Genomic DNA, 22,880 nt, shown 5'->3' on the forward strand with positions numbered 1-22,880 from the left:
ATTTTGTCATGTGATGTTCAAGAAAGGGAGATCATTCGTGTTTGCTTTCTTATCCTGCGTTTCTTCAGCTTCCAAGCTGTCCTGTATTCTTGCTTGATCCTGCTAAAATGGGCAAATCTATGTGTTTCCTGGCTTGTAATGTTGAAAATCCCATGTTTGCTGGAAATTTCCCTGACTCCATACTGTAAGGCTTTTCTGACTGTGCATATATAACGTTTCAGTTTATTAGTACTGTTTGTACAACTTGACCATAAGTGGCTCTGGGCTGAGTCGTTACTGGATTTGCTAGCATAAATAGCGGTGCTTAATTGAGCCTAGATTATTTGTAGATGTGGAGCATGCTCACTTCCTCCACCTTTTTACAGTCTTCCCCAATTAACTTTCATTTCTCTGTTTTGTTGCAGAGCAAGGAAGTGGGATTGCAGCTCCAGGAAGACTTGATGAAGGTCTTGAATGAACTCTACACGGTAAATCAAACTGACTTCTTGGAATCTTTTCAGGCAGAAGGAAGAAGTGTTTGACTTCTCCCAGCCTGCTGTTACAGCAGAGATTAAGCACCAAAACTGATAAATGTCCGCAGTCTTTGCAGTTAGAGGCAGCTTGTGTTCACCAGTCTATAAAGCACCATAAATCTCCCTTTTTCACTCTATTCTTATATTGTTTCAGCTCTGTAAGTGTTGGCTCCACTTGTCAAAGATCTCACCTTAATGCACACCTGCTACTAGCTGCAGCGTTGGTTTTAAAAAGAGTAAAAGATATGAGAATTATTACCAAATAACGCTAAAGATCTTCAGTCTGTGGTTTTGTGTGGTCTCAGCATACAAAAGGCAGCACACAGCTTCAGCGGGGGGACCCACTATGTTTGTTTGTTCCTCAATTTTTTCAGCGAAACAGCTCCCTTTAGAGTAATAGTCTTCCATCTGTGCTTTTTGCTTCTCAGTTGGAGACACCAAGAACAAGGCACTGCCTTGGGAAGGAGAAGGAATGCGTTCATAAAACTTCATATGCTGCTTGGGGATTTTTCTTTTCACATAGATGAATGGAAAAGCCTGTTGTTTGATTAAATTTTTGCTTTCTGCAGCTGTTACTGAGCTAGTTGTCTTTTAAAAGCAGAACCTACACATGGTTTTGTTGCTCAAAATGTCTTTTCTTTTGTCCTTCCTTAATGATACATTGGGTCATTATACTGAGGTACACGTTCTTTCCTTTGTTCTTTCAAAAGATGATCCAGGGATGTTTCTCAAGCCGTGGGATATGAACCTTGTGATGAAATTCGGTATTAATACTGATGCTAGAGTGTTAGTAGGGGTTTCCCTGAAATTTCTTACATCAATGAAATGTATATCAAGCAATTACTTCATTAGAGTGTTGAAGCCAAATATTCAGACTAATCTTGTAGGAAAAAGGGAGCTCAGGAGTAGGAGAAATGTTCTTGCTTCTGAATTGGCAGTTGAAGAGGCGAGACACTGAATCCACGTCATGATTTTCCTCCTTTTCTGGGTTAGTGTTTAGCATTACTGAGTCTTTTCTGTGGGCAAAGAGGGTTTTTGTTCCTTGACAGGAAAGCCGGGAATGAGCAGTGTGGGAGCTGCAGGCACTTTGAAGCTGACCTGTGTTTCGATGTATGGTCTCTGTAGCCGGTACAGCCTTGGTTTTACAATAGCGTGAGCGAACTGCATTGTGCTCGTGTTCCTGAAAGGCAGACAATTTACTTTGGGTATGAAGGTGGCTTTGTAAATGTAGCAGTGCTTGTCATCAGCGCTGCCTAGTCCAGAGATTATTTTTTTTATTTGAGGGCACAGTCTGATTCAACTTTTGAGTCATGCACTTGGACGGGATCCTAAGGAAGAATATAGATTTGTCTCTAAACACAGACTTTTAGGAACTGAGATTTATTTCTAATCCAGGTTCACAGGGCACTGAAGTTGATAAGGTGGCTGGTTAGTGGAGTTTCCATAGACGCATGTAATCATTTCTACATGCCAGGCTCTGACAGATCATTGAGCCAAATACTGAGTCCTGATAATTCCTTTATTACTGGAAGGGATATCTTCCAGAGCTCTGCCTTTGATAAAGTGATATAGGCTATTAACTTTTTTAATGTCCATTCTAGGAACTTGGAATCTATTTGTGCATTCCTTCTGCTGTAAAACTTTTAAATTGTCCCTTCACCAGAAAATTTATTTTCCTTTGCAAAAACCACTTCTGCTGATCATATTCAAAGGTATTTCTTGCTGGACTCAACTTCATCACTGGTGGGATTGCTTTTATTGGTACTTCTAGAAATACTAGTTTTGCAGAGTACCCAAAGGATTGGCAAAATCCCTGTTTTCAGGCAAAATGGATGTGGACAAAGACTTCAGTTTCCCTGCACGGATAAAACATAGTGGATTGTTACGACCTGTAAGTTTTTGTCCTGAATTGTCCTGTGCAGTCAGTCCTTGACTGTGCTGTTGCCCGCAGCAGGCACTAGCAAGCCGACAGTGACCCCACTGCCAAACACGGGGCAGGCAGAGCTTGTAGTTGCCAATGTGGCACAGTCAGCAGCATAAAATCATTAAAATTGTGATTTCTTTTTCTGCTTCTGTTGCTTTCTGCCAGTTCCACTTCCAATGATAGAGGAAAAGCAGCTACTTTGCATCTATTATTATAGATGCCTGCTTTATAGTCTAAGCATATGCAGGAGCTGAAAGTGTGTGTGTGTAAATTATTCAGAAAGTCTCTCTTTAATACTGGCTGCATTCACATTCCCTTTCATGTTTAAATACAACGTCTCTTTGTATCTGAGAATCTTTGCTGATCACTGCATAAAGAGAGAGCATGCGTCCTACTTACGTAAAATGATGTTATGGTTCAAACTAAGGTGAAATAGGTATAAATAGGTTTTCATCTGAAATAAATCTAATGGTTTGCAAGGGGGGTTCTTTATTAGTGCTGGAATGACACTACTGGGGTGTCTTTATGCAACTGTGTGCGGGTTTTTTGCCTCCTATCAAACTTTACTTCATAATAATGTTTGCCTTGGTATATGAATTGCGTTGCTTTGCATTTGTGGATTAAAAAGCTAGTTTGTAGATTATGTCCCTTATTTTTTTGTTTCTGTGTTCTTAACACAAAGCTAGATATGAATATCCTGTGAAACAAATGAGGGGGTTTTATGGCTTTGGGGGATATTTATCTATACTTATAAAAAATGTGCTGTAATAACAGTTGTCCATATAGTACAGGGTCCAGCTCTCCCTGAGCAAAAGAACCAGATTCTTTTATTAATATTTTTATTACATAAGGTGAATAAAAGTATTTTTACATAGCAAATTTGATTTAAACAAATGGAACTGGAGTTGTTGTTGCAGCCATTCTGTTCAGACTATTGATTTGCATACAGTTCCTCGAGACTTGTGATGTTTAAAGGACTGATTCATCCAGATGAAAGACTGATAGGCATCCCTTCTGAAACCTTACCTGCTGATGAAAAGCTATCATTTTCCAACGTTGGTGTATAATTTTGTTTGAATAGTAAGGAGGCTGGATTTAGTCTGTATCTTTTTTTGGGTTTTAGGACTCCTTTATTGGATTGTACAAGAAGGCGCATGCCAAAGTTAAACAAAGAAGCAGCTGTGAAATAATCCACTTTGATTTCAGATTCATTTTGAGAGCCACACTTTCATTTGTGCATCTTCTGTAATGCTTTTTTGAGATGTAAAATTTCCCTGAGTATTCTGCTGGCTTAGATATTTCTGACTCGCAATAGCAACCAGATCTGATTTGCTGGTCACTGTCCAAATGCCTTTGCCTACTTAGTACAATATCTTGCATTAATATAAACGTGATGAACAACTATTATGAAAGAGTTATGTTAAAGAAACTTACAGTTTTGGGGAGTGCATTGGACAAATTTAAAAAAAAAAAAAAAAACACCAAACCAAAAACCAGCAAGGTTTGCAGCATGTGACTTTTTTCTTAGGATTTTTTTCTTCCCTCCTAGCTTTTGTGCTTTCCAGATATAAGTATTACTGTTCTTCCTAAGACTTGGTTGTGCAGATAAAATAAGGCAAAAACATCTGTATGCCTAGTTTGTAGGCTAGGTAAACCAATTTCTTCCTCTGCAAATTGAACTGTGGTACTCTGACTCTTGCGTATCATTTTCTGCAGGTCATGAAAACCTACCATATGTACAATGCTGACAGCATTAGTGCTCAGAGCAAACTGAAAGAAGCAGAGAAGCAGGAAGAAAAGCAGATTGGGAAGTCGGTGAAACAAGAGGACAAGCAGACGCCACGCTCCCCTGACTCAACTTCCAATGTCAAGTTTGAAGAAAAACATGTTCGGCGAAGCTCTGTCAAAAAAATAGAGAAAATGAAGGAGAAGGTACTTCCATAGCGTTACTACTGCCTGTGTGGGGTGCCTGAGGAGGGGACCTTTGTGGTAGTTCAGCAGAGGAGCTACTGCGTTCTGTCCTTTGTGACATTCAAATGCAAGTCTCAGCTTATGTACAAGTTTTGGACAATCAGATTTAGGAAAGGCAAAAGCTAGCACCAGGTTTCTCTTAGGACAGATACAGTGTTTTGTATTATCCCAGTTTATACAGGCATGGCGCAGAAAGCTGAAACAAGGTGAGAGTAGGAAAGTAACAATGGCCGCCTTAGAAGTCATGGTTGATGTTTTTTTCTCGTACAGAGTACAAGATTTTGTTTACCATTTCATACCAGCTTTAGATCTGACCTGTGGTACAGGGAGACGTCCAGTCCCAAGCTGACCTCATAGGCAGAGCCAGATGCCTTAGCAGTCGGTCAGTTGGCACTAAGATTCAAACCAACAGAAGGTTAAGAGTTATTTTTGGATTGATTTAGGCTCTGAGAGGACCAAGTTTAGGCCTGGCTTCTGTTGGAAGAGGTGGGGTGCCTGCGGCAGCCCTCAGACTACCTACAGGCTACTAGCAGCTGCTCTAGCAGTGCTGGAGCTGGGCCATAACCTCATAAACCCACCTTGTTCCTTCGTTCTTCCCTTAATCTTTGCCAATCTGCAGCCTGTTTTAAGAGAAGACTTTAAATGCAAAGCTGTCTAGTGTAGAAATGCTTAAAAACATCTAAATAATTTATCTAAATTCTGTGCCTTTGAGTCTTAATAAAACTGGAATCCAAATGAAAAATAAAACCTGTGTGAGCAGAGTGAGATTTGTATAGTATCTTCTGGTGTTACCAAGAACGCTACTATGCCTGCTACACCCCTTTTTAAAATGCATTCTGGTTTTGGTTCTCTTTTAGCGCCAAGCGAAGTACACTGAAAACAGACTGAAGGCTATTAAGGCAAGAAATGAGTATCTGCTAGCTCTGGAAGCCACCAATGCATCTGTATTCAAGTATTACATTCACGACCTGTCTGATCTCATTGATGTAAGTGCTGCTGCTTGGGTGCCTGCAATGAATATCATTGCCATTAACCCTCAGGCGTGCCTCTCCTTCAACATCTTCTGTACCAGCACAACTGGTAACCTCTGTACAGCTGTGGAGGGATGGGATGGGTCTTGGATGGGCAGCTTAGAGGGTAACAACAGGCATGATAATTGGTCATTAAGCTGTTAAGTGAGCTTTTCTTAGATGGCTAACTTGGAGTTTATTACACAGATAGAAGCTTGCACCTGGCATTGAAATGTGTCGAAGGAGGAGTTGCTTAGTTAAAATGAAACTCTGCTTCAGTATCGCACTGTTTCTTGACATTTTCTATTTACTATTTTAAGCTAACCCACAAGATTATAACTCAGAAGCAGATTTAAAAAAAGAAAGTTAACTGTAGAAACAATATACCAGTTGGTAAAAGAAATCAAGGACAGAAGCATTTTCTAAAGCCGCTTTTAACTTGGTTTGAAAAATTCCCTGTATTTCAAGGTTAACTTTTTCTCTAGTGTATTCCACAGGAGGGACAAACCTTGCTGCTTTTTAGACCTTCCGTTCTCTGATACCGTGACACACCAGCTCTACAGCAACTTCCTTGATGCGTTTCTTCTGTCAGTGGGACTGCAGAGCACTTCCAGTCCAGCTCTGATAGGTGTCAGAGGAGTGTCAGCAGTGATGGAGGTTCCACTGCTTGCCCCTCCACAGTCTGTCTGTGCAAAGAAACAAAGACAAAAACTGGCTATAGAAGCCAGTCCCCCCTTTCCTCAGAACACTCCCTGCAGAAGCTGGGTAATGGAGCAGAAGGTGGAGGGAGCATGTTTCCCCGTTGCCTGCAAGCTCTCTGTTCCCCCAGTGTTCCGGGGGCATCACTTCTGCTCTTAGTAAAATGCACAACAGAAAACCCCATCTTTCCTCTTGGAAAACTCAGAAAAGCCAGTTAGGAATCCTGAGATTTTTCACAAATACGTCACTGCCCACTTTAGCCTGCAGGACTGGAGTACCAAATGCACCGAGTGCGTTGTCTGGGTCACTGGCTGTTCCTTGATCATCTTCTGCTTGCCAAGGACAGCCCGCTGCTGTCACTGTTAGAAAGACTCAACTGCAAAGCCTGAAGGGAACTGTCTTTGTAGAAGGGGGGAGTAATGAACAGAAGTGTCTCTAGACACAGGCAATAAAGAGCGCTCAGATCACTATTAATTAGTCAGCTATTATAATACATAACAGTATATGTAATACATTTATTCAGCTGATCATAAAATCACATGAAGTGCACTTCTGCTAGGTATTTATTTAAACCTGTCCTTTGGATGCCAGGATTGTCAGTGCTCGATGGTTTTGAAAAATACTGTTATTTCAAAATGTCATCTTTTGCAAAATTGCTGTACTGAAGAGGCATGTTTCATTTACACCTGCTGCCTGTTTAGGGGACCTTTTTTGGTTAACATTTGCTCAGCTTGCATTGTGCCACCATGTTTTTTTAACAAATGATGACTTTCTGTATATTTACATACAAGATGGGTATTAATTTCACTGACATCAGTGTAAATCAGTTATCTTAATTTTTTTTTCTTTTAAAATCCTATATATAAGTCCTTCCCCAAACACTGTGAATGTGCTTGGTTCAGTTGTCTGCTAACAGCCGCCTTAGTACGCTTTCATGAGTCATGTATCTTAAAGAATCCGTTTGGATTTTGTAAACCTGTAACAACTTTTAAGCACTGACCTGAGATCTGTTAAGTAGTACCTTCACAAATCCAGGTTCTCCAGCTGTGAGGGGAGTGCTGCTCTCACCAGATAGCCCCCGCCGTCTCTGGGGCATGGTAGGTGGTGGTACAAGGCGAGAAGCCTAGCTTCGGCGTTTCATGGATTTGTCGCTGTTCCTAGAGAGGAGCCGTGGCTCTGGGTGGGTCTGTGGCCATGTTAACCCCCTTGTGTTCCTCGAAGCATTCGATTTAACACTACATTGCAAGTTCTCACAATCTTTAGAAGAAAAGCATTATCTGCTCTGTTTTCAGAAGGCATGGAAAAATGTGGGACTTGCCTGGGAGCACAGGAGATGGAATCCGGTTATCTCATTGTTCAGACATAGGGAATATAGATTTACTAATCCCTTTGATCCTGAAGGATCGAAAATTAACAATTATAACCAGCGATGGTTATCTGAAGCATCTGACTTAAAGAAAAATGTGATTTTTAAGCCAGGTCTTAATTCTTTTCCTTGATCTAATAATTTGATGGTATTGGATTTTGAAATACAGTATAAAAGCAATCTTCAGAGTTACTTATAAGTAGATTGTGTTAGGCCAAATAGCGTGAAACTTGTCATGTTTATGCAACACATTGTGTTCCCCCTCCAATGTGCATGGAGGATAACAGTGAGTTAATTCTTCGTTGTGAGTTAAGAGCAATAAATTGTTCCTGACATAGCCCAGTAGTTTTGAATTTCCTGACTTTGGGGACTGAGGCAGCTCTTTGATGCTAATGAAATATTACAGTAATGGGGAGGTTTGTATGAACTCGTATTTACAAAAGGGTCACTAGGACAGAACTTAAAGAAAAAAATGCGCGTGTGTGAAACCTAAAGCTTACCCTGCTCTTCTAGGAATGGGTATCCTGCTGCTGTTTACTCTAGAATTTCATACTCTCCTTTCCAAATGTAAACTGCATTTTAAAACAGAGGGCTCTTTCTCCTTAAATCTTTTAGCTTGGGCCCATTTGAAAACTGCTAACTGGCAAAGGGTTAATCAGCTGTCATGTCGGGAAGTGAATTTGAATGAGTTATCATTAAATTCTTATAAAAAATTGATTTCCTTGGAGAACGATTCCATCAAACATTTATATAACCCAGAAAAGGGGTGGCAAGACTGATACATTTATAAACATGGTATGCTTGTTCTTTAAAAATGTTAAAGTAGGGGAGTGGGCTGAAAAATGTTTTATGTCACTGGCTTCAATAACATAAAGCCCCAAAACTTTGCTGTCTTAATGTAGTCCTGCTGCTCAGTGAGGTGGGGTATAAAATATTAAGTCCCATTTGACTTTCCAGTCCCACCAGTGAACTCCCCTTGTGCAGCAGCTCGACGTTCCTGCCAGACACGGATGTTTGCTGGAGGAGGGCGAGCAGGCAGAGGACAAGGTGGTCACCCTGGTGGATGGGTGTGCAACTGTCCAGCCTGCCGTAGGAGGGGAAAAGGAGCGACTGCTCCTGATAAATGGAGCTGATCCTGATCCTGGCTGGACCGTTGGCCCAGCTCAGGTTGCCTTTCCCCAGATTACTGCAGAGAATAGCACTGTAATGTGCATGCAGAAGAGCAGTAGCTTTGAGTGGCTGTTGATCCAAGACTGCCTCCCACGTGCAAGTTCTCAATCAAGCATCTTTTGTTGTTTTTTTGGCTGTTTTTTGTTCTTTCTGATTGAATGTAATGTCCTTTAATTCGCTGCCTCCAGCCTAACCAGCAACTGCAGCTCTTTTTACAAGACTCCACACCTGCCACAGCTTGTTGGCACAGGAACCAGGCATCTAGCAGCACTTGGTGACAGAAATTCTGTGAAAACGGGGAATGGTCCAGTAGTCAGGCTCTTCTCTCTCCCTCCACCCCTCCAGTTCCCCTCCCCGCGCCCCCCCCCCCCCCCCCCCCCCAGCTTTTTCTTTTGCGTTTGCACACAATGACAGTGATGAGACCCAAATGATGGGTGAGGAGGAGATTTCATGTGAATTTTGCTTACAGAGCAGCACAGCAATCAAGCAGATGGTCTCTTTCTTTCTTTTTTGGATATTCTCCTAGTGTATGTAATCTTGTTTGTAATTCCAAGAAGGTGGGCTCCTTGCTCACTTTATTAGATGTCTGAAAAACTCAGGCTGTTTCTGATCAGCTAATGAAAAGCGCCTTTCTCCCTTCTGAAACATTTAAAACTTGGCTGCGCAGCCATGGTGGAGATGAAGCTGCTTGATTGTCTTCCAGTGACATCATCCTGGTGTCAGTAATAGCCAGGAAATTCTTGACCACGACCACTTTCTGCTAGAAAGTTTTTGCTCTTCTGTTTCACCCCAGCAATGAAGTCATCCCATCCGACCACTGCTTGCTTTTTTGGATGACTCTGTTCTTTATGCCTGTGATGTACAGGTCATGTTCTTGCTTCCTGAAGTACGTTGAAATAAGCAGTTTTCTGTATCCTGGGTGGAATTATTTAGATACGGATGATCCAACTCCTGTGTCTTGTTTCTTCAGATAGTACTCTAGTACCTCGTTTTCCTCTTTGAATAATTTTACTGAAGGATTTTAGGACTGTGTTCGGTGGGAGTCACTGCCCCTAGAAGTAAGGTTAGAATTTAGAGAAACACATTTCTGTACTATTGAGCATACCCACTTCTAGGGTACTTTTGCATGAAAGGAAGTCTGTAGTACTCCACAAGCACTCCACAAACTGTTACAATAGTTTAAGCTGTAGTTGTCTTGGCAACTAGTTACAAGATGGTGTTGAAATTTGTATGGGATTATAGGCTGAGAGTTCTGTTTAGGGCCAGCTCTGAGGACGCCTGGTCAAGATCCCTCTGCAATCAGTGAGAGCTGTGGGACCACTCTGGTACCCAGATGATGATAAAATATCTACGACTTGTTATCCATTTATATGACTTCTGGCTTCAGAAACATTTTTATTTCTATTCCAGAATTTCTTCACTTTTTCATATAGAATTGTGTGTGTTTTTCCAGCAGTGTTGTGACCTGGGATACCACGCTAGCCTCAACAGAGCTCTCAGGACATTCTTGTCTGCTGAGCTAAACCTGGAGCAGTCAAAGCATGAGGGTCTGGATGCCATTGAAAACGCTGTTGAGAACCTGGATGCCAACAGCGATAAGCAGCGCCTGATGGAGATGTACAACAATGTCTTCTGTCCGCCCATGAAGTTCGAGTTTCAGCCGCACATGGGTGATATGGTCAGTTTATGTTCTGCCTCCGGCTCTGTAAACACTTGCAGCTCTGCCTGTTTACTTCCCTTGTCTTTGATAGATAGACCCACTAAAAGGCCACCTGTTTGGTTCTGTTTTGGGGATGGAGAGGGGAGCCTTGGAAAAGGGAGCTGAGATGGAGAGTAAGGAGAGGCTCATGGCACGGATGTCTGAGTGTTACTATCAAAGCTACTGAAAATGAAAACACTTATTTAAGTGTAATACTCAATGTGGACAGGAAACTCTGTTTTAACCTCTCATTCAACCCTTGCGCCCTGAGACAGACCCTGAAGTTAGAGATTTAAAGGGGCAACGAGATAAGAAACTTAAATGCTGGTTTTTGAGGCATTTGAGTGTGTAATCTTAGAGCACAAATGATTTGTAGTGGTGCTTTATGCATCTTCATTGTGAGACAAGGCAGTCGGAGGACTTTTTTGGCAATGAAAATCTCTCTCTTTATAGGTTTATCAAGATGTGGTTACTCATCTGGGAACTGTTTAAAGTCGCACAAGCTGAAACCGGTTCTAAATGGGAACACATGTACAATGTAATAATTTAGGTCAATTGGTTGGATTTCTAGATTATTCTCCGAAACACTGTAAGGATGGTCTCTTGCAGACAGCCTCTTCTTTGGGTCTAAGAATTACAATTGCTGCTTAAGGTGCCTCTTTGTCTTTTTCCTCTTAAGTGAAACCCTCAGACTGCAAATGACCTTTCTCATTTTTTCTGTGCTTTGGTAGTATTCTTTGAGACTGTGGGAAGAAAAAGAATGACCTGCAGACTGTCATTCAGTTAACAGCTCGTGTTCGCCGAGTCATTTATCCTGGTTCTTCTCAAGGCCGAATGAGCGTTCAGAAATGCAGGCTGATGGTCTTGTTGCGGTGGTCTTGCATACACCAAATTGAATATATGATGGTATATGCACACGTGTGTGATAAAACTCCAATTCCCATTTCTGTCTTTAAAAAATAGCCTTATGCAATGAGGTCAACCTTTTCCTTTTTGAAAAACCAACCAACCTAAACAAAAAGGAAAAGCTGCCTCATGCTGTGAAATGAGACTAGCTCTTAACAGTACAGGGAAACCCAGCGTTCTGGCATATCTGACAGGTCCCTAACCTGTTCTTTTTTTTTATTTCAACTCCTCTGAATACATCAAGCAGTGAATCATACCTGTTGCTGTAGCGTACAGGTAGTTCAGCCGAGCGAGCTCAGCCACTTTACACCCCTGCCCCAGGATGCTTGGCTAATACGTGAACCAAATTCTTCTTGATGAGCGGCATGATTTAGCCTAATATCTGTGATGAAGCACCTTCAGACTTTCAAAACACGTGACAAGTTTAAATTATGGAAAGCAGCTAATTTTTTCTAGTTCATCTTTGATGTTCATGTTATCTCTCTTGCCCACTTATCAGTACTGTCAGGAAGGGAACTGCAATTTGGTAGAACATGGACCTTTTCCACTGGTTGAAATCCAGGGTTACAGAGTTTTAAAATAAAGCACTTGGGAAGATGTTTGCTTATAATAATTGAATGAAGTATTGCAATGTTCTTGGTTATGTGGGGTTTTTCCCTAGCCCTCTAAAAGCGGTGCTGTTTCTTTTCCAGGAGTCGCAGCTATGTGCCCAACAACCAGTCCAGAGCGAGTTGGTGCAGAGGTGCCAGCAGCTGCAGTCTAGATTATCTACGCTTAAGATTGAAAATGAAGAGGTGAGCTAATCAAAAATCAACAACCATCTTACTGCTTCCAGTGTGGAGCAGGGACTAGTTAATGAAGAATCTAGTTGCTGTGATCCTCTTTTTATGAGGACTTGTGGTAAAATTCACTAAAACAGCTGAGGCCAACAGTACATTAGTGCGTGATCTTGTGTGAAAGTTAGGTGTGTGGAGAGGATCCTTTGAAATACCCCCATGTACCTCTTTTTCCATCCTTAAGCTGATAGGACTGGCTATGGCGCAAAAGTTGTATTTGGATAGCTAAGAAAAAAAGAGGAGTTTAATGTTTTGAAGTGAAGGAGGTGAATTTGCATAACCTAAGGTAAGAGCTATTTTGTTTAATTGGTTGTCTAAGATGAGAAGACTAGATCAATGGCATTTGTTCAGGGACAGGTCAGAATACCTGATCTGCACCTCTGTGTTCGAGAATTTTTAATACTCCTTGGGCAAAACATGCCACTGCTTTGTATCTAGGAAGCAGATTCTGGCCTTCAGTAAAAATTTACAGTGCTGCAGAGTCCTGTTTTTAATATCTAACATTTGATGCCCAGTGAATGTAGTTACAGAAGACTATTAAAAGATCTTTCTTCCAGCACTCTTTGCTTTGAGGTTAAATTTCTTTACATCTCCGCTTCATCCCAGCCTGTAAGATTACAGCTGTTATCCTACACCTGGCAGGTTCTGTGTGCTGCCAGCCCTTTATGTGGACTGGGCTGTTAATGAGCACCTTCGTTATGGCACACAGGGTATGAAACCAGTAATATCTGTTTATAAGTGAAATGCTTCAGGGTACTTACTACCTCTGTTTTTAATTTGCAGTGTACTGTCTTCATTTTTTAAATACTCTCATTCTTGCTGAACAGGTTAAGAAGACTATGGAAGCTACGCTCCAGACAATCCAGGATATAGTCACGATAGAGGACTTTGATGTCTCTGACTGCTTTCAGTATAGCAACTCGATGGAGTCTGTTAAATCCACTGTCTCGGAAACGTTCATGAGCAAACCAAGCATTGCCAAGAGACGGGCCAACCAGCAGGAGACAGAGCAGTTTTATTTCACAGTAAGGAGTTAATTTTCAGTATGAGCACGTACAATGCATTTAGAATTATGCTCACAAGAGAGTACAAAGTGATGCTATCATCTTATAAACATGCTTCTGTAACTGATTTTGGACAAGCAGAGTAAGCATATTAGGTTTTAAAAACAGGTGCTTTGAATTCCTTACAGATATATTGGGATACCTTTTGTTGATGCAAACTTAGCCTGTGGATAAATTGTGTAACAAAACCTCAACAAACCGAAACAAAACAAAAAAACCCAAAACCAAACCACAACAAACACCAAGACCACTACCCCCCAAATTTTATTTCTTCTGCATCTAAAAAGGAATTGAGAAAGAACTTAATAGCTGGTAAATATCAATTTTCAAAACCAATACAAACTAAAAGAATGTTTAGCTTTTTCATTTTTTTTTATCATCTTACACTTTCAGCTCACATAAGCTTTTAGTTGAGTCGATGCATTTTGACAAGATGCTAAGAGCTTTTTATATTGAATTTCATGCCAGTCTATATGTTTTTTCTTAAATTAGATTTATGTTAAACTGTTGAATTCATTTCCATTTTAAAAATATTTCAGAACAGCAGAAGAAAATCATACCTCTTATCCTGGTTACCTTGTCATTTCTTTGGGTATCTTTTGCTGTACTTAATGCCCTTTACATTCCTCTTCCAAGAATGGTGTTGCTTATTAAAAGTCTGAAGTTTCTGTGGCAAATTACAGTAGCTGGTTTCTGTCGGGCCTGGACTTAGAAAAATTGGGATTACAAAAAAGGGATTGACCACCCTGCCCCTAGGGTTATGAAACCAGAAAAAAGATTTTGAATTGAACTCTTAACCGTTCCCTCTCCAAAGAGGGGCCATTGTAAGTTCAAATAGGAGACCAAACCCAGGACTCTATTTGGGTATAATATTTTTCTGTTTCATCGCGTTGGTGTCCTGCTGCAGAGCAACGAGGTTGCAGCAGGGCGGCAGAGCCGTCCCAGTAAGCAGAGGTGCAACCTGTCGTGTCCTGCGCAGCGTGGGTAAAGTCACTGTCAGCAGCACAAAGCTGTTTGGGAGGGGGGCTCTGTAACCAGCCTAATCAGATGCTCAACTGATCTACTATTGACCGGACTTAGAAATATCCTTTATAAGGATTTGAAGATTTGAATCTGTAAGGAGCAGGCTTTTTGGTATATGAGAAAATGCTCAGATGAGCACTAGCGAGATGGAGGGCAGAGCTGTGTAGCAATGTGGGCGAGGCCTTCTTTGTGTAAGGGGGAAAACAAAGTGTCGTGCAGAACAGAGATCTAAAGCCCCTCTTACCTTATGATGAGCGATGTGAATGGAAAGAAGAATACTAATTTGAAAGAATATCCTATATTATTATGTAACTCAAGTTGGAAAATCCACATACTGCATTGTTAGCTAGGCAGAGCTCTTAAGTAAATATAGTGATGCCGCCATGGGAATTTAATTGAGGGAGTACTGACTGTAGTATCTCTATGCTGGTATAATCTGTATTTCCACTAGAGGCATATCACTGCACGCTGGAGCTGCGATGGCCCTGTTGTTAGGGCTTTGAAGGAAGATCTGTATTCAGAATAGAAGTTTAAACTTCCCCACGTCAGTGGAAAGCATAGGAAGGGCAACTGACTTCAGCGCTGAGCGAATGCAGGTAGCCAAAGCGAGGAAGCAGCGGTGACTTCAGGGAGCTGAAATTTGGGGATGTGTCCTGGGTGCCTGGCAGGTGGGTACCCACTGCTGCCATGGCTACAGTCCTGCTTCCTGAGCCAGCAGAGCGGAGCTCGCTCGTGTGAGGATGCCTGTGAGAGCTGAAATTGTACCGCTAATTGTAATACAGCTTGGCACTCCGCCCTACCTGAGAAGGGAAAAGGGGAATGAATGATTTGATTCTTTTTTACCTCTAAGATGGGGGATGATTTTAGTTCTTCATTGAGAAGAACTTCCTCTAGGAAGATTAAAACGTGGTATGATGCTCATTCTGTGAAGTGCTTTAAAAATTAATGTAAATTTATTATTACCCATCCCTTAAGACACGGGTAAGTATTATGTAAAGTTCCCCTGCTAATCAGTCCTATAGAAACGCTGCGCTGGCTGTGCCAGTGTGCCGCTGTTCCCACGTTCTGTCGCTCGCAGCGGCGCGGGGATCTGATCCACCCGCTCCTTCAATAGAGTGCCTTGTTTGAAGTTATTCTTTGGGGGGTGGAGGGAGGGAGGAAAACTGCTGAGCTTTCCAGATTGGAGACAGTTAAGGATGTGGGACAGTGGCAGAAACTGTTTTTCTTTATAGCCTCAAAAGCATAAAATCTCCTTTCCCCCAAGGCAGGAAGATACGGTCTAGTTTGCATTTTGCTTCATTACGTATGCCACCTGACAGCAGCTTCTCCCTGGAAAAACACTGCAATGAGTTTGGGCTCAGAGAGGGTGTCAAAGGCGCTTGGTTTTGAGGAGGTGGTAGGTGCAAAATACTTACCATCTCTGGCGAACGAGAGATCTCCACCTCTTAGTTTTTACAATACAGAAATAATGTGACTTGAGGATGTTTCTGCTGCTTTGTGTCTGATTGTACTTAGTCCGACTCCAGCTGTGCTCTGCCAGAAATGAAATCCTTAGGAGTTCTGTAGTTTGATTATTTTCTTTTGGTGACTGTTTTTACAAAGCCAGAAATCAAATGCTAATGGATCTTTAATTCATTGAAAAAAGCCTGAAGCTTCATTTTGAAATTACTTTTTTTTTTTTTAAGTGTACTTGTAAGAGGCAGAGTACAGAACGTTAGGCATGAGGAATTAAATGAAAAGACACATGAAATACTGCACTGCACAGGAACCTTTTTTTCCTTTAAAACAACCCCTGGTGCCCATCTGCGGGTGGGCAGCGTTGTTAACGTGACCACTGCAAATACCTTGAAGCCAGAGCGATCAGCCAGGGCATCTGCGAGTGCCAGCAGCGGGTCCCTGCCCTGACCCGCTCGCTGAACCACAGTTACCAGTAGGCTGAGCTTAAATTCTTATTTCTGCTTCAAAGGGAGGCTTAACTCTCTTCTGAATCAAGTTGATTTGCTGATCCTTAAGCTTCTGTTTGAGCTATTTGGAGCTGAGCCTTCTGGCCCTTCTGTCTCTTTGCCTGATCATGACTTTGAGATGGGGAGCTCAGCACCTCCCAGAACCAGATTTATCCTAAAATCCCCGCTTCAAATTCTCTGGTTATTTTTGCAGCTTATACTCTTCGTGTTTTCTTCTGTCAAAATTTGATGTGAAAATGTAATTGATTGTGCAAAATACATAGTTGGGGCTTGGCTGGCAAACAGATTCTACAGGGAAATTCCAAAAAATATGGGTTTGTGGGTTTTTTTTCCAGCAGTGTTCACACTTCCTGTTTTCTTCTAAAACAACAACAAAAAAGTTGAAGCATTAGTATAGGAAGCAGGAAGTGCTGAGATTCTCCAAAGGGATTTAATTCTTGTGAATTTTTTCTTCTAATGTTGTCAACCAGAGGGACATAAAACACGGGCTTTTGACAGTTAATTAAAGCCCTCAGCTCAGCCATTTTTCTCTGTCGTGTTGGTACATACTGCTGCTGGAGAGCCCACAGTGGAAACTTCGTTAACTCCTGGAAGGTTTCCCCCCCACCCTCAGTACTGCTGCAGTGTATGTGTATGTATATATTGCTTCTTGGTTCTTTACGTCTTGCGTGGAGGCTGCCGTTGCTCTGACCTGCAGAGGACAGGCAGGGTCCAGGCAGTCTCATTTCTCAAATACTCTTCTCCACTTCAAGGATTTGCAGTCTTCATTTGGCAATACTAGACCAGAACTGGAAGAAAATGGGTAGAACTGGGGAAAGCTGAAGGCAAAACTGGAATATTTAATTGTTAAATGAGAATCCTGTCTTTGTGTTCATTTTGCTAGCTGAATTTTTAAAATACCTCATGATTCCGAAGAGTTGTGTGCTATTTATGTATTTTTGAGTATAAAAACGTCCTAATTATAATGCAGACAGCTACCATACAGCAGAGTATTTTATACTGTTCTGAACCATACGGCAGAGATAAATAATGCTGTTCTGAACTGCAAAACAAGAGATGAAAGAGCTGTAAAAAACCCAGCATTTGCAGAGCTGTGAAAAATCGGAAAGAAGTGGGGAAAAATGACTGCACCACTATAGTATTTCACCGAGAGAACAAATCTGAACTTAAATAATATCTTTATTTGTTTTGTCCTGTGCCCCCCCCTGCAATCCTGTGTATCATCCAGCATGGAGGCAGACACACTATTTGACAAGTAAAGTGGGGTGAGAGAGGTTAAGTGAGAGAATAAGCACAGTAGCAGCCTTTTAGTTTGTTAAAACAGATTGCTCATTCAGTTGCCTGTGACGTGTGAGGGAAATGCATTTCCATTTCGCCCTGTCTGCAGGGGAGATGCATGACAGCTTCTCAGATGTCTTAAAAGATGCCAAACATTCAGCTGATTCCACAGTGAAACAATAGAAATCGCACTGCGGATATGTACGGACCGAGCTTCAGATTTGCCTCTATATGTAAACCAGTAATGCCTAGATCGTCCTTTGCCCTGTAAATGTCGGTGTAATTCTGTACTTCAGCGTCATGTCCAGAATCCAGTAACCAAAAGATGCAACTGTAGAAATTAATTGGCCTCTCATGATCTTGTTTTTTTTTACCCACCTTCACAGAAAATGAAGGAGTATCTGGAAGGCAGGAACCTGATAACGAAGCTCCAAGCCAAACACGACCTTCTTCAGAAGACCCTGGGAGAAAGTGAGTCTGGGCCCTGCTCGTCACTGCTATTAGCCAGGCTATTGCACTTATTGAATTAGTCAGCTGACTGAGTCCGAGTCTTGGATTACCGATGCAAAATGGACACGCTCATGTTTTATAAATTTATTTTTCTGATCTGAGTGATGGAGAAGCCAAATGACCTAGATGGCTGCTTGATTATTCGTGAACAGAAAATGCTTAATGAATCACTAATGTGCATCACTTATTTGTTAAAATGAAGCATATGCCCACTCGTTCATCCTGTCCCCTCCCCGTACATGCACATTCTGCTTCTCGCTTGTGATTTCAGTGTTGGGGTTAAACCTTGTGATTTCAGTGTTGGGGTTAAACCTTGTGATTTCAGTGTTGGGGTTAAACCTTGTGATTTCAGTGTTGGGGTTAAACCTTGTGATTTCAGTGTTGGGGTTAAACCTTGTGATTTCAGTGTTGGGGTTAAACCTTGTGATTTCAGTGTTGGGGTTAAACCTTGTGATTTCAGTGTTGGGGTTAAACCTTGTGATTTCAGTGTTGGGGTTAAACCTTGTGATTTCAGTGTTGGGGTTAAACCTTGTGATTTCAGTGTTGGGGTTAAACCTTGTGATTTCAGTGTTGGGGTTAAACCTTGTGATTTCAGTGTTGGGGTTAAACCTTGTGATTTCAGTGTTGGGGTTAAACCTTGTGATTTACAGTTTACTGATCGGTTGAGAAGCATTGCCTTGTTAGGCTGGTCAAAAGTTTTGTTTGTGTGGTAGTTTAGCTGCTTCTCACCTCTGTGGGTTCAATCCAGACCAAACTAATGTATGTGAGCATGGGCTTTTAGTAGGAGAATAAATAGCAAATTTCAGAGCATGTAAAATATGTTGCCTATCTAGAGGGCATTAGTCAAGGGGCAGCAGCCAGAACTGAATATGCATTTGCTATTAGTGTCAGAACAAAGGAAGATTTCTTTCCCTTCATGGTATGGGCAAATCCTGTTGGCCAAACACGCTTAAACTATGTATCCAAGTTTCCATAGAAACCTGTCTGCCTCGTATTTGCAGAGGAGAAGGTTTTAAGGTTTTAACAATCTAAACGTCAGGTCGAAAAATGGCTCAACTCATTCCTGGGTTTATATGCTGGAGCAGGGCTCATGTTTTGATATGTAACTTAACTGGACTCCCCACAGTTTATGGTGTGCAAATCTTCTGAATGAAAACTTAAACAGCATGTGGTCTTTGAAGTGCTTTGCTTTCAGTTTAAAAATGCACTATAAAAATAAAATACTTATTGCTACAGTAATTAAGAGGTTTATGTTTATCAGACCCAAACTGCTGGAAGGTAAGGCAAGAAGGTTGCCGTTGTTTTGAAGTTTATTGTTTAAAGTTGCTCATCTCTTCGGCTGTCCTGCAGAAAGGGTGGGTGAAGCTAAAGATCTGTGTCCTTAGGGTATTTTTCTTCTGCCTCTAAATGTCTCCAAATGACACCCGTGCTGCCCCTGTGACTAATCACATTCCTGGATCGTAGCTGACCTCTGCATGCCGAGACCTATTTCCTCTTAACCTGCCTGCCCCTTGAACCCATCTCAAGCTGTGGTGGGGGGAAAAGATGAGGAAATTAAATGCAATTTCTGTACTGCTATGTAGATTTAAAGGCTGCTTCTGTTTTCTTGCGGTTGCTTTGCAAACCGGAGCTTTCTTAGTCACTCTGTGAAGGGACCTAGTGTGTGTCAGGGTGAGCTCCAGTAGGTTCTGAAAAAAAAAAAAAAAAAAGAAATCACTTCTGTCAATCTGTGAGATCAAAAGGAGCTGAGAAAGGGAGATACGTTTCGTCTCCAAAACCGCATGAGCAGGTTAATGGTACAAACTGGGGACTGTGCCTAGACTTATCCATAAAATGTCACTTAATTGGGAAATGGGCAAATAAAATTCCTTTCACAACTCCCTGGAGCACGGTTAGAAGCTTTACTGAGAAATGTGCATACAGCTGCGTGTCTTCAGTCCCTGGAAAATTCATGGTTTTGTTACAGTTTTTATTCTTCTTTGCCCCATCCTCAGGTGACATTTATTAGTCCTTGTGCAAATTGCCTTAATCTAAAGATGACAAGTTCCAGTAATAAAAATAGCAGCAAGTCTTCCTATCTACAAGTAATTATGTCCCTGCCTACTGTACACATTTGTCACCCTAACGTAGGAGCCCCTTCATGTTGCTGCAGCCATGTAATTTATATGTATGAATATTCTGTGATGAAATGGGACAGGTGGCTGGAAGTTCTGCTTCAGAATAACATTTTCATGTAAATTATGCACTGTTTTGGCTTTACGTGGGGAGAGGAAAGTGACTTATCAAGATGTGTTCAACTAATTGTCAGCCATCAGCAATTAGACGTTTCCCTTGTTCATTCTTACATCTCCCCAGGAGCAGGAAGACAACTGTAGGGAAGGTGGATTTGCAGCTCTTGTAAATCAGTGTGCTTTCGCTGATGATGATCTATTCCAGCAACAGATCTGGCCTGCACAATTCCCAACGGCACATACTAGTTTTCTGTCTCTCTTACTCCTTGTTGTGCTATTTTAAAATGTTGCCTGCTTTAGCAATAGTTGTTAGCTTGGCCACTTCCTTGCAAACTCGGTGCAAGTTAATGGAACGTTTTTATATTTATAAATGTTTGTGGAAAATACCATTAAACGTCTGTCTCCCAAAATAGCTTAATGCCAGCACGTTCAGTCTGTGGGCTAACAAATCTGTGAATGTTTTCAATCTTAGTAAGTGGCTTTATAAAGTATAATCTCTCGCCCCACCAGTTCCCCTGGGAAGGGGGAGGGAGGGAGAGGTTGACAAGCCCAGTTTTTTGGCAGCAGAAGTCAACAATTAGAACGCACAGGGAACTCATTTTCAAAAACAATACTTTCCAAAGGAAGAGTCCCTTGGGCAGCCTGAGCCGTTTGCTATGTTTCCTGGTCGGCTGCGACAGAGCTGTGCCGGCAGGGGTGGGCTTCGGTGGGCTGCCCAGCCGTGCCCCTGCGGGAGGCAGCCACTGTCCAGCCCCCCGGAGCTGCCCCCTCCCTCCCCAATGGTTCTTGTCCTCCAGCTCCTTCGAAAACTGCCTTTACAAAGCTGTTGGAAGTGTTTTCCCATTCCTTTCTCCTAATGCTGTATTTCTTTGTTTTCTTAACAGGTCAACGGACTGACTGCTCCCTTGCCAGGTAGGTGCGGTTCAGGGGATCGTTTTTTAAGGAAAATCAGATGCAAATTGGTCGCTGCCATTCTAGATCAGTTACCAGCCCAGGATATGTATCTGCTAGAAAAAGATAACTCATTTAGCTAATACATAAGCAGATTTCTGCTAGTTCGTGTGGCTTTAAATATCCTACCTACATCAGTGCGAGGTGGGGTTGCAGCTTTATATATACATTTAGTAACCTCTGGTCAGGTGGGTAACGAGTATTTCTTCTGATGCAGTGCCTGCTCCTTGCTTGCTGCTGCTGCAGTTGTGGCAGTACACCTGCTGGCAGGGCTGCCTGTTGCAACAGGTTGGAAGCTGATGGGGGTTAAAAATAACCAAGGGAGAGGGAAAGGTTTGTGTGGAGGTCTTGCATTTTTTTTTTCTTGCCTCAGTGCATTTAATCCGGATCAGGAAGGGGATGGGCAGGTGTGAGAAACTGTTTAATTTGGCGCTGTCACCCAGAGAAGTATTCTTCAAACTCAGATTTTTATAAATACGTTCCTGTGTGTGTATTGGAGGTGGGATGGGTGGCTCTGCAGGGTTTACCCACACAGCCAGTGCACGGGGCTGAGTAACATAAACTGGAAAACACTTTATCCCATTGACGCTCTCTGCGGCACCGTGGAACTGGATTGCAGCAGTATAGAGGCCATGGAGAATAAACTTTTCACTTATAATTAGGAGCAATCACAGAACCATAACTAAGCTTCTCCTGATGGGGTTTTTATAAAACATAACAAATCTCCATCTCCAAATTGATGGATTCAGGGGGCTCCGCCGGGCACGAGGAGCTGGAGCAGGGGCTGTGCATCATCCTGCCTTGTTAACAAAAGGAAGGTGATTACCACTGATCTAGAGTCATTACTACTTTTCACATTCTTTACGGCAAAGCATAGCTGACAGGTCCTAATTAGAGCCTGACATCTGTAATAATAAAATATTATTCATCATGAAACAATTTTAAATATCAAAGAATCATTGCTGCTAATAGTTTAAAATAGACCTTATTGTCTGTGACAGCCCATGGAATCTGATTTCTTTTTTTTCATTGGGTGTTTTTGATTTTTATAAAAGGAATTTCCTCTGAATTAACGCATTGTACAGTCGTCTTAAAAATCACAGTTCTAATCACAGTTCTAATCACCTTATTTATAATTCAGCAGCCATCTGCCCTAGCAGGGAATTGGCTTGCATGATACATTATGGCCTCTACTATTATCTCTCATGCTTCATTTTTACAAGAAACTGTAGGAATTTTAAACCCCACTAATAAATTTTGAGGGAGAAATCCTGGCAAAACGAGGCTCTTTCCTATTCGTCTACCAACACAAATAAATGAGACCATCACGGTTTATACTGGAAAAGGCTTAGCCCGGCTTGTGTGTGCTGGTGTTTGAGGGCGTTTGTGTTATTTATTTATTTGAAGTCTTATCAGAAACTATAATAAAGACTGCACAATGGCAGCTGTTAACGGCACAGTAGGAACGCGCGTGCTCCCACCTGCTTCTCCTCTCTGTCGAGTGGCTCTTTCAGAGAACAGCTATGTGCAATTTATAACAAACTTCATCTTGAACAAGGAGCCCTATATAACAGGTTTCCATATGGTTGGAATTAAAATGTCAAGGGTAATCTTCTGTCAAAGCAGTGGACTGCCTTGGGTCTATTTCAGGCTTTTGGTGATTTAAAGTCACTTAAAATCTTTCTGAAGTTCCGTGAATTGAATGAGACTAAGTCATTATGATTGACTTGTATATCTGGCTCCTTCCCTCCTCCGAAATATGCATG

General features: G+C 41.8%; 1 protein-coding gene across 1 annotated transcript in view; it reads left to right on the plus strand.

The window, feature by feature from the left end:
* Positions 1-22,880, plus strand: part of SRGAP2 (SLIT-ROBO Rho GTPase activating protein 2) — a 110,993-nt gene that overhangs the window by 61,588 nt on the left and 26,525 nt on the right. The window contains 8 exon segments of the mRNA XM_056361461.1: positions 405-467; positions 4,153-4,368; positions 5,265-5,393; positions 10,106-10,330; positions 11,950-12,051; positions 12,921-13,118; positions 17,809-17,893; positions 21,048-21,075. Coding sequence (XP_056217436.1) covers positions 405-467; positions 4,153-4,368; positions 5,265-5,393; positions 10,106-10,330; positions 11,950-12,051; positions 12,921-13,118; positions 17,809-17,893; positions 21,048-21,075 — 1,046 coding nt within the window.

The sequence above is a fragment of the Falco biarmicus genome, chromosome 16, assembly GCF_023638135.1.
Source record: "Falco biarmicus isolate bFalBia1 chromosome 16, bFalBia1.pri, whole genome shotgun sequence".
Lineage (NCBI taxonomy): Eukaryota > Metazoa > Chordata > Aves > Falconiformes > Falconidae > Falco > Falco biarmicus.